Source organism: Orbicella faveolata, unplaced genomic scaffold, assembly GCF_042242905.1.
Source record: "Orbicella faveolata isolate gen_17 unplaced genomic scaffold, um_ofav_v1 contig_24, whole genome shotgun sequence".
Lineage (NCBI taxonomy): Eukaryota > Metazoa > Cnidaria > Anthozoa > Scleractinia > Merulinidae > Orbicella > Orbicella faveolata.
In genome coordinates, this window is record NW_028301552.1 from 33,585,160 (window position 1) to 33,600,264 (window position 15,105).

Below are 15,105 nucleotides of genomic sequence, written 5' to 3' on the forward strand. Positions count from 1 at the left end.
GGATAAGTGTGCGCATCTTTTCTCGGGCACTTACGCTGACTTTCTGATACTGCGGGCGGGATTTGTTTCGTTTTCCTTACAGAGGCATCCACCGGGTCGGGTTGGGTTTTGGGTCAAAAAAATATAGTTTTTGTCATTCGTTAGGCCTTCACAATGTCTTCTGAAAAGTTTGAAGACCTCGAGGACGAACTAAAGGTTCTGCACGAAGATGTAGCAGGGAAAATAACTAACAAAATTCCAAAGTTATCGGGAGGTAGGTGCCAAATTGAAGCTTCAATTGCGTGATTTGAACATTTTAAGTCTGAGCCATACAACAAATTTTCTATTTCAGAATTGAGAAAAAGCACTATTCGAGAAGTTGAGAAGAAGATCGAAGATGCCAATTTAATAGTGAGTATAGAATGTAAAGTTAAACTCACGTAAATGTGGCAAATGTCTTGTATCAGTTAGAGCCAATCAAACCAATATTTCTTTCTTCTACTTAAGCTTGAAAGTTTCATTTATTGTTACATCATTTGCTTATGCTCATCTACTTGTATAACGTCGTTATAAATGTGTGTTTCTTCTTGCCTGATTTATGTATTAACAGAAATGTCTGTTTCAAAGACTTGTCACGTGAGTGCATGATGTGATTATTTACACAATGTCCCAGTGATAATTTACACAATGTCACTGGCCGAGGGGAGGGGTGGGTGTGGGGGGATCCTTAGAGTCTTCACGGGTAACAAATGGTAACATAAAAGATTTGTGGAGATGCACGACCAATGTTTGAAAATCTGCGACTGTAGACTCTAAAATCAGAAAGAAACACACAAAAATGAGACTTGAAAATGTGTTTTTAATCATGTTTTTCTCTTAGATGGAGGAGATGGAAGAAGAAGCCAGTTCAGCTCCAGGGACCTATAGAAACTCCATGATGTCAAAAATACGCAGTTACAGAAGAGATTTTGATAAACTGAGAAAGGATTTGGTAAGATCAGAGGTTTTCACACAGTGAATTTCCACAGGATCTGGAATCACTTTCTGACATTAGAAAGAAGGAAATAGCAATTTTAAAAGGGACCAGAAGGGAAAGCCAATCTGCACCTTTCTCGTTTATTAAAAACTGCCACTTACAAACCATTTCCAGTGAGCAAAGCACATGATTAAGATTGCAGTCAAACCTCTCCACTACTGCCACCTTGCGAACAGAGAGGTCAGAGAGAGGTAGAGAGGTGGCTGTTAGTGGAGGTTCAACTGTATTTGCAAATTAAGGCAGATCACTTGTGAGTCACACATTCTATAGAAATTTTTATTCATAATAAAAATTCTACATGCATGCATGCACGTATGTTCTGTAGCACACTAACAGATTTTAGCACCTTTGGAAAGATTCATATGAAGATTATTTGCGCTAATTTTATTGTCATCAAAATGAAGTGGGAGGTTTAGCCGGTTGGGATCACTGTTTGTCTGGGGCAGGATATTTTACTTTCACAGTTCAAGGTTTCTTTGTCTCAGTTGTTGTTGGTCAATTGATAAGGCAATCTGGCAGATTGCTGGAGGGGGAGCTGTGATAGACTGGCATCCCATGCAGAGGCGGGGAGGGGGCAGAGGAGGAGAATTAGCATTACTTCTAGTCACTTCATGCAAAAGAAACCAAACATAAGCCCTAGCACTGAGTGGCAAGATTTGAACAGACTTAATGTGCTAATATACATGTAAATCTTACATGTGACAGTATCAGTAATTTACTTATAAGTTCCATTGTATTGCCGACAGGGAAAACCAAGTGGACAAGTTAATGTGTCATTTGGGAGAGAAGAACTCTTTGATGCAGACCCAATGGTATGCCAACTTCATTCATTTATTTTCTTATGCTGAACAACCTAAGAGGTACAGAAACCACGTTTTAACTCCCTGAAAGGTATGATGAGCACCCCTTGTCCTTTGTATGTAGGATCAGTTGGGGGGGGGGGGGGGGGGAGAGAGGGGTACAGAGTAGGAAGCAAAAGCCAGAAATGGATTTGTTACAAATGTATTAGTCATGATAACAGAACTACTTTAGCAGCAGATCGGAATTAAACATTATTACTATACATGATGCATTTTGCCAGGGCTGATTGTGTGACTGTTTGCTAACATTGATTAGGCTGCACAGAAAAACAAGGTTCGACAAGGAACAGAGACCTTGAACAGAGCCACAGAAAGTATTGCAAGATCAACCAGGGTTGCTGTGGAAACTGGTAAGTTAGTATTATCAAGTTAGACTGGTAAATCAGCTGACTTGCATTTTATCAATATAGGCATGTCTCCTTAGCAAATAATATGTCTGTTCAGTAGTAGATCGCAAATACTTGAAATGTGGTGAGAATAAAAAAGTGGTACAGAAGTTGTCAGGAAAGTGTGTCGCTGATGTTCTTACCACATTTTGATGTCTTCTGTGATCAATTACTGGATAGATACGTGGCAACATGGAATCTAATGTATATGCTTTATATAATAAAAGATGCAATTAAAAAATGTTAATGACAGTCTGTCCTGCAATAGATCTTGCATAAGGACCAATCAAAATGGGAAAATAATTCAACTTACTGGTATTAAATAAACTATGTTGGCCATGCATTATTGGTACATTGTACTTAATCAGCTAATGTTTTCATGGAGTGTTGGCCAGTGGTTCGGTAGTATCTTGAGCAGTGTGTCTGTCAGTAATGTGTCAACTACATGTAATTTGCTACTAGTCTTGGGAGCAATGTTTTGGCTCTGTCATGGTCAATGGATTTGTAGTAGGAGAAAATATTGCATTCGTTTGGTGGTATATAGTGAACATGACCATTGCAGTGGGTGACAAATGTGTTGGGCGACAAAGGTGCTATTTTAGAGTACTTAAGATGAATTCCCCCCTCCACCTCTACGATACTACCCCTCCCCGCAAGACAATGTTGGATTTCTCATCCCTAAGATTTGCCTCTTTCCTGTACAGCATTGAAAACTGGGGGGAGGGGGGGGGGGGGGAGTACTGTTCTCGATGTCAACTGAATTTGGAATGGAATAATTGAAATATTGCAATTAGCACTCAATTCAGCCAACTGTCTCAATTATTTATGTCACCCTCTCTAGGTAGTCTTGTAGACAGTGCTACATCAGTGTCTCAAAGGTTTGATGTTCATATCTAAGATAAAATCACAATATTCTGTTTCTGTGTTTAGAACAAATTGGTGATGAAATAATTGAGGAACTAGGTGATCAACGTGAGGCCCTTGTTAGGACTAGAGACAGGGTAAGGACATGGATTTCAGAATTTTTTGGCTTCTTTTATCATGCTGTACTGATTACATTTATTTATAGCATTTGTAAACAAGTCTCTGTCTTTGTGCACTCAGTCCTTCCCATACTCGAAAGATGTCTGAGATATGACCTAAAACATCTATACAATACTGAAGACGGACAAGTCACTTCAGAGAGCTCTGTCCGATGTCTTCGGTTGGTTTTTCTTTCTCGACAGTTACCGATCAGAGATACTACTCAGATCTGTAGAGCTTCATCATCAGCATGCATACATACATACACACACACACACACACACACACACACACACACACACACACACACACACACACACACACATACATACATACATACATACATACATACATTTTATTTGTTATCAAATTAAAATTACAATATTATTATAACATGCCCGCGGATAGCTGAGCTAATCTAGGCGGGTCATGTTTGGACGAGTTATTAATATATAACTAGGTACAACTAAATACAACTGAAGGTAACAAGAGAATTAAAGAGACTAGAATTGACAACAATGACTAAAGACAACTAATAAACTAACAATATTACAAATAATAATTAACAACAGTTATGACGAGAGACTACAGATACACTAAAGCGAAATTATTGAGTATTAATGAATACATACTAGGAGGAAAATAAATTCAGCTTTACTTTTTGAACAATTTCTGTAAGATGAATATAACAGTCTTCTGAAGCTAGAATTTCAAAAAGTATTTGTTTTATTTCCTCTTAAAGACATTTTTTGGAAGCTTTCTTAAATATATAGGCATAGAATTTTGAGTCAAAACAGAGGGGCCAAAAGAGTTCTTCTTAGTGCTTTGACTTGCAGGAGTTTCATTCACGTTCGCAGCAGGAGGATAACTGGTTTTCACAGGCGGGCAAAAGGTTTTGAACTGAACTTTGTTATAGGAAAAATCTCTCCTCTAGATGGTCAAACCAGGTGGGCAAAATCATCCTCACAACCAATCGATTTACCCAGTGCCCCACCCTTATTAAAAACCCATCTGACCTGGTTAATACTGTTCCTTGCGAAAACTTCCTAAACTAAATTGAACAACAGGTAATGAGAGGCAGTAGACTGATCTCTGTACTGTCTCATCATCAGCATGACATTTCTCTGGTCAATTTCTCAGGCAGCCGAACTGAATTATTGATATTGATTTTAATTTTTTTACAACAGCTCAAGGATGTTGATCAAGACCTGGGCAAAAGCAAGAGAATTCTAAATAGCATGGCAATCAGGTAAAGTGTAAACCTTTTTCGTAATCATACTGCTTTTCATCTAGTTACTTGAATGCCCTTTAGATGGCAGCCTGCATATTTAGTGGTACTGTTGTTTACACAAGTGCTTAAGTGGCAAAGCTGCGACTGGCCTGTGTAGCAAGCACACAAAAGGAAGGAAGAGGGGAATCAAAAAGCAAGAACATGAGAATCACTATGGGAGGGGAAGGGAGGGGTTCCCCTCCCTCCTCTTTCATATTGTGCTTCACACTCCTTGTATTCCCCACTCCCTCATCACTGTCATTAATCACTTGCCACATAATAAAAAAGAAACGTACAATGTAAACAATTTTTTGTTAGGGTGAGGACACCTCCAAAATCCACTAGACTTATAGCAGAAGCCACCTCAGTCATTGATATATCTAGAAGTTTTAGCTTTGTGTGCACGGCATGACCCTGCCCTTCGAATGTCTGCCATGCACGCTAAGTCTCACCAAGTGATGCTAGCCGCAAGAGACCACTGGTTTCCTATCCATTCTCACACAGATCCTTTTGTGGTTCAAAACCCTTTTTGGGGATTCTTTTGTTAATATCTTTGAAAGATCTTTGAAAGATCTCAGTGTGAAGCTGCAGACCAGTGTTCAACCGGTGTTTACGAGCCGCAAGATTGTCCAGGAGTTCCCGACAAGCGAACCTAAGCCTCAGCTCATTGATCAACAATGCGTTGTGTATAACTTCAAGTGTGACCAGTGCGATGCTGGTTATGTCGGTTACACCCGTGGCCATCTGTTCGTACGCGTTGATGGACATAGAAGCAAGACCTCGTCAGTGCGCAATCACTATGATAATAGACACGCAGGCAGGATTCCGGATGACCTTCGCAATTGTTTTAGCGTGTTGAAAAAATGCCACAACAAGTTTGATTGTCTCATTAATGAGATGTTACTCATTAAACAATTACGACCGTGTTTAAATGTACAATCAGACTCAGTTCGCGCTAAAGTCTTTGTCTAACTTATGCAAATTAGAAACTCTGAACTCTTAGTTACTCTTGAAATCGCATGTTTAATTAGTTTCCCTTGACAATGGCGCCAAGATGTCGCCGAAACGTCGGATTTATCTATCGTTAGTTTTTGCCTGTATATGAATATCTTTCGTGTTTGTAAAATTTTATATTTTGTGTATAGTAGGTCCACATCAGCCCAAATCCCCTCTACAACCTACTTATCAAATAAAGTTTACTTACTTACTTACTTACTTACTTACTTACTTACTTACTTACTTACTTACTTACTTACTTACTTACTTACTTACTTACTTACTTACTTACTTACTTACTTACTTACTTACTTACTTACTTACTTACTTACTTACTTACTTACTTACTTACTTACTTACTTACTTACTTACTTACTTACTTACTTACTTACTTACTTACTTACTTACTTACTTACTTACTTACTTACTTACTTACTTACTTACTTACTTACTTACTTACTTACTTACTTACTTACTTACTTACTTACTTACTTACTTACTTACTTACTTACTTACTTACTTACTTACTTACTTACTTACTTACTTACTTACTTACTTACTTACTTACTTACTTACTTACTTACTTACTTACTTACTTACTTACTTACTTACTTACTTACTTACTTACTTACTTACTTACTTACTTACTTACTTACTTACTTACTTACTTACTTACTTACTTACTTACTTACTTACTTACTTACTTACTTACTTACTTACTTACTTACTTACTTACTTACTTACTTACTTACTTACTTACTTACTTACTTACTTACTTACTTACTTACTTACTTACTTACTTACTTACTTACTTACTTACTTACTTACTTACTTACTTACTTACTTACTTACTTACTTACTTACTTACTTACTTACTTACTTACTTACTTACTTACTTACTTACTTACTTACTTACTTACTTACTTACTTACTTACTTACTTACTTACTTACTTACTTACTTACTTACTTACAACTAAGCTGCTCCTTTGCTACCAAATTTTGCAACCGGGAGAACAATCCCAACAGCTACATGTACAAAGGCTACCATTAAAAGACGATTCATGTACATGTGTAGAAGTATTATTAATAAAATTACATAATATTGCAGCTGTATTTTAGCTGTTGATTTTGTTTTCTGGTTTTATTGCAGAATTGCTACAAACAAGCTGATCCTGTTGTGTATCATTTTGGTTGAATTAGCCATCCTCGCTGCTGTGGTGTATATAAGATTTTTTAAAAAGAGTAAAAAGAGTTAAAGTAGTTAATTTCTCATCACTTTGCATACGTCATGAAGGCAAATTATTATAAAATACAGTAGCCTGTGGCACTGGTGATGAAAATAACCATGAAATAGCATCATAGGTAGTAATATTTGCAGGGGATCTAGCTACTTGTATGTAGCCTGTTAAATTATGTATTTTTCTAAATAATACTTATGATTCTATAAAAAATGGAGTGATTTTCAATTGAGTGTTGAAACACCAAAACCAAAGTAATCACTGGCCAATCACAGGTAATATGCCCAGACAATCAAGTGATCAAATGGTGCACCAGTACTCGTAAAATTAAGAAAGAATTTCAATTGCATTTTGCCAAAATTCTAATTATTCTTAGAACTTTGACAAAACGTGCATGAAATTATTTCCTTATTTCACCCGTCACCATTTGATTACCCATAGTAATACCAATTTGTTGAAGATATGGTTCAATATAATCTATTGAACTTAATGAATTTTGGGGGGAAAAGATCCTAAGTTGGATCTGTTTGATCACTTTGTTAGGACATTTTGTATGATGTAGCTCCACCTTTTGTCCAACATCACCCAACAATTGAAACACTATGTAAAGTAGACCAACATGTTTCAGTTAACAGATCATCTTTTTTGCCGTAACCCACAATTTTGGATCAAAATGTTGAAAACACTTGACCTTTACCCCAGAAAAGGCCTCATGAATCCAAATTTGCATAATTATGGTCTTTTTTCCGTACCTAAGCATAATAATTATACTCAATTCTCAACCTCAGGTCAGCATGAGGAATCCTTCTCTGAACAAATGGGCCTGATTTTTTTTAACTAGTGTACATTCTAGATTATTAAACCTTTGAATACCAACTACGCATATACATGTATGCATAATTAATGGTCGTGCTCTTTGTACCACTTGTGACGTCATCAATTTAAATGTCATCAGATATTCTTGATAAGCAGATAGTAGTGCTAGGCTAGCCCTTTCCGCACAATGGTCGGGTTTAGATATCGATGACATTCCGTCGCAAATCGAAAAATGTTATCAGTTTTGGTGCAAAAAACGGTAGTAAAATGGTCCACAACGCCTATGATTAATCAAGGTCTATTTCTAGGCTTTGCCCGTAATTAACATCCAACTTTTCACTGCAGCCAGAAAGAACATACAATGCAAAAGGTAGCCAGTGTACATGTAAAAGGGCCAACAAACGAAATTGAGAATGGTTAATGGCCAAAAAAAAAAAAAAAAAGTCCAAATTTTGGCTTATGCGCATGCCCAGACTTGACGTTTTGCTCAATTTTGTACCTAATCCTCGCAAAATCTCCCCTTTTGGTAAAAAAAAGCTTTTTTAGCAAAACTTAGGCTTAGTGTCATGGCAGCTACAAAAACCTGACTAAACCGTTGAAAACGGTATTTTTTGGTGAAAGTTTGGTATTCAAAGGGTTAAAATGGAATCATTCACATGTACTTCTTACATTATTGTGAATTTTCTGGAACATTTTTGAGGCAAGCACAACAACTAATGCATGATTCAGAAAAATATAAAAAAATTAATAAACTAGTATAATTTTTCTTCATATACTTGCATGCATGGCAAAGCATGCAACAAAAAATAATTTGTGGGTATTAACAGCAAAACAGCCCCCAAAATACCTTATACACCAATCAAAGTGTTTGCCTGCTTGTAGAGGAGCAAAAGATATCAGGTATATCTTTCAAACAGTCCAACATTAATATGAATACATCTTTAAAATGCATCTTGTTTTGTACATACATATAGGAATTAAATAATTCATGCCTGATGTAGAATTTGTTTTTATATCAGGAAAATCATAGAACATTAAATTTTGAAATAGGAAATCTAATGGAAGTAGAGAACAAGTTTATACAAGAATGAAGTGCATTAATTTAATGTAATAATCAGATTTGTGACCCTGGTCATGACACTCTTCCTTCATTTTTGTGCATAATTTGTTTTTATTTGGACTTTCATTCTGATTTTACTTATTCTTCCATCTCTTGGACCTCCTCTCGTGATATTGTGTTTCACTTGATAACATTATTCTTCCTGCTGTAAATGCATAATAAATATTTCTTGGGATTAAATTCATTAAACCCAGGTGAATGGCATCAGCAAAATCAATTGAGGGAATTCTACCTTTCCTAATCCTTCAGTAGCATCCAATTACTAGGCAGTCATTTTATGCACCTCGCCAACCATTTAAACAGTGCAAGCCCACTACAAGAAACCCCTACAAATATTCTGCCAACAATGAATTTTATGCCAGGTGGTGCAACCCGACCTAGCATGGTGAAAACATTTCCCCAGTCCTTTGGCACTTCAATATACTACGATTATCAGTTGAGTAAGGCACGAGGCAAGTTTGGTTACGAAGTTTTGGCCTTAAAATTATAGTGTTGTCACAGGCAACTTACTTTGTTTCCATTGGTAACAATATCAACAGCAGTTGGTCACCTGTTGCGTCACCTACAATCTCGTACGCTTTGCTGCCAATGACGTTAAAAGCCGACAAGTTGTCAATGGATACAGAGCCAGTTGCTCTTGACAACAACACGATTTTTACGTTAAAACTTGGTGACCAAACTTTCTTCCCGCCTTACTCAACTGATAATCGTAGTACATCAGGGTTTGTTTATAGTTGCGTGGCATGGCAGATCAAGCTCAGCAACCTTTTGCCTGGGCTCCTAACATAATAGCTTGGGCTCCTAACTTCTGATCTAAACGGTTGAAACAGCTCCTTGAAAAATTCCTTGGGCAGCAGCTCTGAAGGGCATCCATTGTAAAGAAAAGAAGAGAAAAACCAAAACAAATTACAAATCTAATTTTATTGTTTCATCACATTCATTTGGCTACTATTACTGTACAGCAATCAATATTATTAACAACTAACAAAATTACTTTCTGACAAAGAATATCTGACATTGCACAAAATTAGATTTCAATGAAAAGAATCATTAACTCTGTACAATGGGTGTAGATTTCACTTCACTAATTAGCCATTAACCAATAACTTGATACTAACTGATCATGCTACAGCTTAAATATGAGTCAGAGCTAGTTAAATTTAAAATACCATTTAGTACTTCCTGGAGATTTTTAAATAACTGGTGCCAACTAATTTGATTTTCATGTCCAAATGAATGTAGGGTTTTCTTGTGAGTTCATGATCTGAATGAACTGGAAAGATAAATAAGTAAAGAGAAGCATCACATAAATTTCTTCAATATTCTGCTTCTAAAACCCGCTTTTTCTCAGGAAGTCAAGCCAGAAATCGGATGCTCATTTTTGAGTTCATGTCCACATTTTCGAGGACCTAGATGGAGAAAGAACATTGATCATCAACAATGATAAAGTTAGTACTTGTCAACAACCTGCAATCCACCTTAAGTTCAAACATTAAAAATAATAATGAAGCTTATAGTGTCTCTTTAAGTGTGATTGCACAGATGAGGGTAGTTATATAATAGATAACAACAAACACTAAGTTTATTTTAATTTATTCCAACATTTTCATCACTGCACAACAGCATTTTTCAGGGAAACAAATTTCTCAATCAGTTAAAAAAGATAAAGGGACTAATAAACCGATATGTATAGGAATACTTGCAGTTCAATTAAAATCAACAGAATAAATAAACCCCTGCCGTTTCTGTAAAGTTAACAACATACATGATGTTCAACAAATTTGATGCAACATCAAAATGCATCCCCTTTATTGTTACAGGCTACAAATATTCGCTGGAGTTGAAGTGAAGATCCTTCTGGGCCATCAAGAGTTAGAAAAATATTTCTCAGTTGCAGTTCTTTGAGTTACTTTGACCACATATAAAATTACTTTTGAATAAAGGAAACATGAAAATAATAGTTTACTAAGAAAGAAAAACACCAAAGAGATAAGGATAAACCATAAAGGAACAAGGATGGTTAAGGATGGAGAAGATTGACATGGATTACAAATGACAAACTTCAAAAAATTAATTTAGGCTAAACTTTCCAAGATGTGCAAACTGTGATGTAGTTCCTTTAAGTTATTAGGAAACACTCACCCTCTTAAGTTCATCAAATGAGATAACACCATCTCTATCTGTATCCGCGTCATTTATTGCACGGTCAGCAATCCCACCAAGCTGTTCATCACTGATATTCCGACCAACCATCATGTGAAGGACCTTAACAATAACAGTTAATTAAAATAATGACAACCATGATAGAATGCTTTGGAGGGTGCATCATAGTACACTAATTAATTTAGAAACTAATCTCTCAAGTGGCATTAAAGATAAATACCATGTGTTCATGCATTTATAAATCTAAACATGCACATGTATGTACAAATGATTGACTCATACGCTTTCAACACACAATCCTTTTAACATTTCACAATTATTGTTTTGGACTGTTTGTTTAGAAGGGAAAAGTCACAAATAGTAGATTTGAAATGAATCACCAATAACGTGGCAACGTCCTAAAGTAAGTTACCAGTAAAAAACATAAGATGGACACTAAATTTGGTTGTCACCTGCCCACACATTACATACCTGCATGAGGTCATCTTTGGATATTTTCCCATCATTGTCCAGATCATAGATTTTAAAGGTGACTGAGGAAAGAATGACAAAGAATGTAAAACAAAATGGGTGGAATTATATGGCATGATTGTATACAAGTCATGTACATACACTCTAGACAAATTACAAAGTGATGAAAAAGTTCAATGCACTAATCCAAAGAAACCTGAAAAAATAACTCGAGGGCTTTTTGAGAGGCTTTGAGCCCATTTGTCCCCTCTACTAAATAAAAGTGACAATCCCACTGTGTGCTGGAAAATGTGATGAACCTCTGGAGACGATGCACCCATGTGATACACCTGTCCCTAATAAGCCTGACCACACCTGTTATCCTAGAAAAAATGATGGGTGCGCTCAAGCCCCAAGCCCCTACTTTCCGATTCAGCAGCTGGCTAAATGAGCTATATATGAAGGTGTGTTTAAAACACAAAATGGCACTACAGGTAAGAGTTAATGTGGGATACAGGTATCTGTAAGGGTTAACCCTTACGATTATATGAGAGCTAACTTACATTTTAGCTTCTTTTCTCTGGTATTGAGCGGGTTTTCTTTCGAAGAATCAAAAGGTCTGAAGTGAGCTAAGGTTTTTACAAACTGTCTGAAGTTACAAGTTTCTTCACCACTCTCCCTTAAAAAAAAAAACATTTTCACATTCTTAAGACATAAGTCATATCTTTTAATTACTACACATGCTAGTGGGATTGGATAAGATAGCAGGCCAAATTCTACTGTATGACGCACTAAAATTTGAAGCTGTTTTTGTTACCAAGATGTTATGTTCACGACTTATCACCAAGATTTCTTGATATTCATCACAAAAAAAGTAAAACCTTTTGTTTCCTGAAACATTTTATGACATTTACTGCACTGAAAGGTGCTACTGATGTAGCAACAACTTTGAAAGTCTTCTGTTCAATGGTTATCCAGTATAATAAAACCAAACTCTTGATGATAGCCTGATAGGAACTACATGTAATGTAAATCAGTTTACTTGTGATAAACTCTCAGTCTTAATAAACAGCCACCACCATAATAAACTTTTATTTCAGTGTTATCAGTACATTTCTGCTCTTCTTGCAAAAACCGGCTTAAGTATTAAAAACAATTAATATTAAAAGGCTAGTTTGTGACAATAAGATGATATCACTTACTGACTGTCTTCATTCATGAAGAAGGCATCTATGATTCTTTCACCAATTGGATTGATAGCCAATTCTGGTATACGGATAAAATCGTCACGGCTGGTTGAGAGAAAAAAAACACACACTTGCAATCAGATAACATGCAACCATGTGTAATAACTGTGCAGAGACTTGAACCAGGAACACTTGACAATTTTTTTGGTAGACATTTTTATGATAAATTTCTCTAGTAAGTGCTGAATATAACAACAAAAGGATAAGAATGTTTACACTATAAAAGTGCTGTCCCTTTATGTTCGTATGAAGAAGAAATACACAACAAAATGTCAAATGTTTGTTTCCAGTGTCCCTCTTGTAATATGAGCAGGCCTTCAAGCACCAAGACCAAACTATCAATTCTCCTTAATGTGTGATTGCAGAAAATATCTATACCCCCCCCCCCCCCCAACCCCCAATGGAGGGTTACAGAAATTCCGAGGGGTAGCAGGGTCTGAAAGAGGTAATTTCCGAAGGGGAGGGGGGCTACTCAAAGAGTTTTCTTTCCAGTGGGTGTGAAATGCGGTTGAATGAACACTATTGTACTTTCCCAATTGATTCAGATAACCAACCCAACAGAAATGTTCCATCGGTTGAAATAAATGTTAGATTCTTTGTCATATATTTTCCATTTTCCTTCTGATGTCGCACAACAGACAGCAATCCTGAGCATCATGTTTGTTGGGTGTCAAGTTGAACAAAATGCCAACGAAGAGGTGCAGCAATACATGAACAATGAAGTTGATGATATTTTATACTGTGAAGATTGTGCTGTATTTAGCTTAAATGCAGCTCAGATGCTTTTTCCAGCATTAATCATGCTGTCAGTTAAATGAGACTCATACTTTGTTTATTTCGTTTGATACTCATACAAAATTATACCCAGTTTCAGACTTGCCATACCTAGATTATCTCATATTTTCATTGTTATCCATGTAGCTAATAGTTTGCTTTAAGTGAGCAAAGTTGATTCAAAGCCATTTGTCTTGAACTATAATTAAACATGGACAGCGAAGAGTGTTGTAATTGGAGTGGTAGCCAAGATTTCATTCAGTCATTTATAGACCGACTGAACAATGCGTGTTTCACATATGAAATGTATGACAATTCAAAAAACTAAGGCATAAAATGAATTTACTATCATTTATAAACTACAGAGACAAAGCATATGACTCAAGTGATGTTTTCCTTTGGTGAAAAAAAAAAATAAAGCGACATTTGGGAAACAGCTGTTTTGAAAAAATGTTGTGTGATGACTATACTGCATGTGTATAGTAATTCGATATGTTGTTTTGACCATGCATAAATTAAAACTTTGACTTGCTTATTTGAAAGAGCTTTATGTAAGTTACGAGATTCTTGTATGAAAACTTCCTTTAATGAAGAAAAAGTCAGCTGCAATGTCATTTGGGAGTGAAGCGCTTCTAAGTCAGTTGTTTATTAGTTTAAACACTGGTTCAAACATTTTAACATGACATGAAGGAATGCACCGCATCTGCAGTCTACCGTGGAAAAGTATGTCTTTGTCTACAATGTAACCACAAACAGCTGTGGCTAAATTTTATAACAATCAATGAGTAGTCTTGTTTTTTTATGGATACGGAATTTCCGAGGGGTCGGGGGCGGCCCGAGTAGAAAAATCATGGAAATTCCAGGGGGTGGGGGGAGAACCATGCAGCACCTTGGAATGGAAAATCCTGGGGGGTGGGGGGTCAAACTGGAAAAAAACCCTCTGTGGAGGGGGTATGGATATTTTCTGGAACCACACAATGAATAAGTGAGGACGGCGGCGACATAAGCATAATCATTCTTCTTATACCTATGTCTAGTTATGTCAGTGTTATGTTCAGTAAGGATGTGGTTGAAATAAGCATAAAGTGCTTGCTGATTGGCTGGAAGTCTTTTGCTTATGCTTTTGCTACACTGTAGCTATGCTTATGCCAACATGCCCCAACTGGACACAATAGCAACGTAAGCACAAGCGCTAGAAGAAAAGATTTTGATATTTTTATGCTTATCCTTATGTCCGGCCGTTCCCACTACCGCATAAGTTAATCTTTTATGCTTATACAATGATATGGAGTTACAAGTTTACGCTAATGCTTGCATTTAACCCTGCCAATGAGCGAGAACATGCATGCAAACTCGATTCCTTACTTCAGTGTTCCTTTGGTTGATTTATCAAGACTTGTAAATCTGCTATAAAGCCTTTTGATTTGATCTGGCGAAACTGTGAAAAATCAAGCACAAAGTTCACAGTTGAGTCATACATTAGTGAGATTGAGCCGGCAACTTAGTGTGAGATTCTCGCAAAATGTTTTCAACTTACAACCAGTCTCGTTTTGCAGTTCTTCTATATCTTCTTCTTGTAAAAGAGTCGAGGATTTCAACCCCATCGTTAACCTGAGTTCGTTGAAGGCAAGATTTTACAAGCTAATTAGAAGACATATTTCCAGCGACAAACATCGACTCCCGCTGCGAAAATAATGCTTTGTAACCCTTCCTAATTCCTTGTATGGTTACTAAGCTGATGATAAT

At 36.5% G+C, this 15,105-nt stretch overlaps 2 protein-coding genes across 2 annotated transcripts; one reads left to right on the top strand and one right to left on the bottom strand.

Moving 5' to 3' along the window:
• The first annotated feature begins 59 nt into the window (after positions 1 to 59).
• Positions 60 to 7,043, top strand: LOC110056030 (vesicle transport through interaction with t-SNAREs homolog 1B-like). Its single transcript, XM_020762468.2, has 8 exons — positions 60 to 253; positions 332 to 390; positions 860 to 970; positions 1,762 to 1,827; positions 2,132 to 2,225; positions 3,192 to 3,262; positions 4,472 to 4,533; positions 6,702 to 7,043. Exons 1-8 carry the CDS (start codon positions 154 to 156, stop codon positions 6,805 to 6,807), a joined length of 669 nt encoding a protein of 222 aa, XP_020618127.1. The 5' UTR covers positions 60 to 153; the 3' UTR covers positions 6,808 to 7,043.
• Positions 7,044 to 9,627: 2,584 nt separating this feature from the next.
• Positions 9,628 to 15,066, bottom strand: LOC110056160 (calcineurin B homologous protein 1-like). The gene is made up of 7 exons (XM_089290810.1): positions 14,897 to 15,066; positions 14,725 to 14,797; positions 12,541 to 12,630; positions 11,902 to 12,017; positions 11,360 to 11,421; positions 10,868 to 10,990; positions 9,628 to 10,134 (listed from the first exon to the last, which is right to left on the bottom strand). The coding sequence occupies exons 1-7, from the start codon at positions 14,961 to 14,963 to the stop codon at positions 10,081 to 10,083; spliced, it is 585 nt and encodes a 194-aa protein (XP_089146936.1). The 5' UTR covers positions 14,964 to 15,066; the 3' UTR covers positions 9,628 to 10,080.
• Positions 15,067 to 15,105: the final 39 nt, after the last annotated feature.

Bases quoted from the DNA above. Each gene is read 5' to 3' on its own strand.
- LOC110056030 (XM_020762468.2), top strand. From the start codon at position 154: ATGTCTTCTGAAAAGTTTGAAGACCTCGAGGACGAACTAAAGGTTCTG. The intron at 391-859 runs GTGAGTATAGAA...TTTTTCTCTTAG, and splicing joins TCGAAGATGCCAATTTAATA to ATGGAGGAGATGGAAGAAGA. The intron at 4,534-6,701 runs GTAAAGTGTAAA...GTTTTATTGCAG, and splicing joins CTAAATAGCATGGCAATCAG to AATTGCTACAAACAAGCTGA.
- LOC110056160 (XM_089290810.1), bottom strand. From the start codon at position 14,963: ATGGGGTTGAAATCCTCGACTCTTTTACAAGAAGAAGATATAGAAGAA. The intron at 11,422-11,901 runs GTAAGTTAGCTC...TTCTTTCCTCAG, and splicing joins CAGAGAAAAGAAGCTAAAAT to TCACCTTTAAAATCTATGAT. The intron at 10,991-11,359 runs GTATGTAATGTG...GTTATTGTTAAG, and splicing joins CCAAAGATGACCTCATGCAG to GTCCTTCACATGATGGTTGG.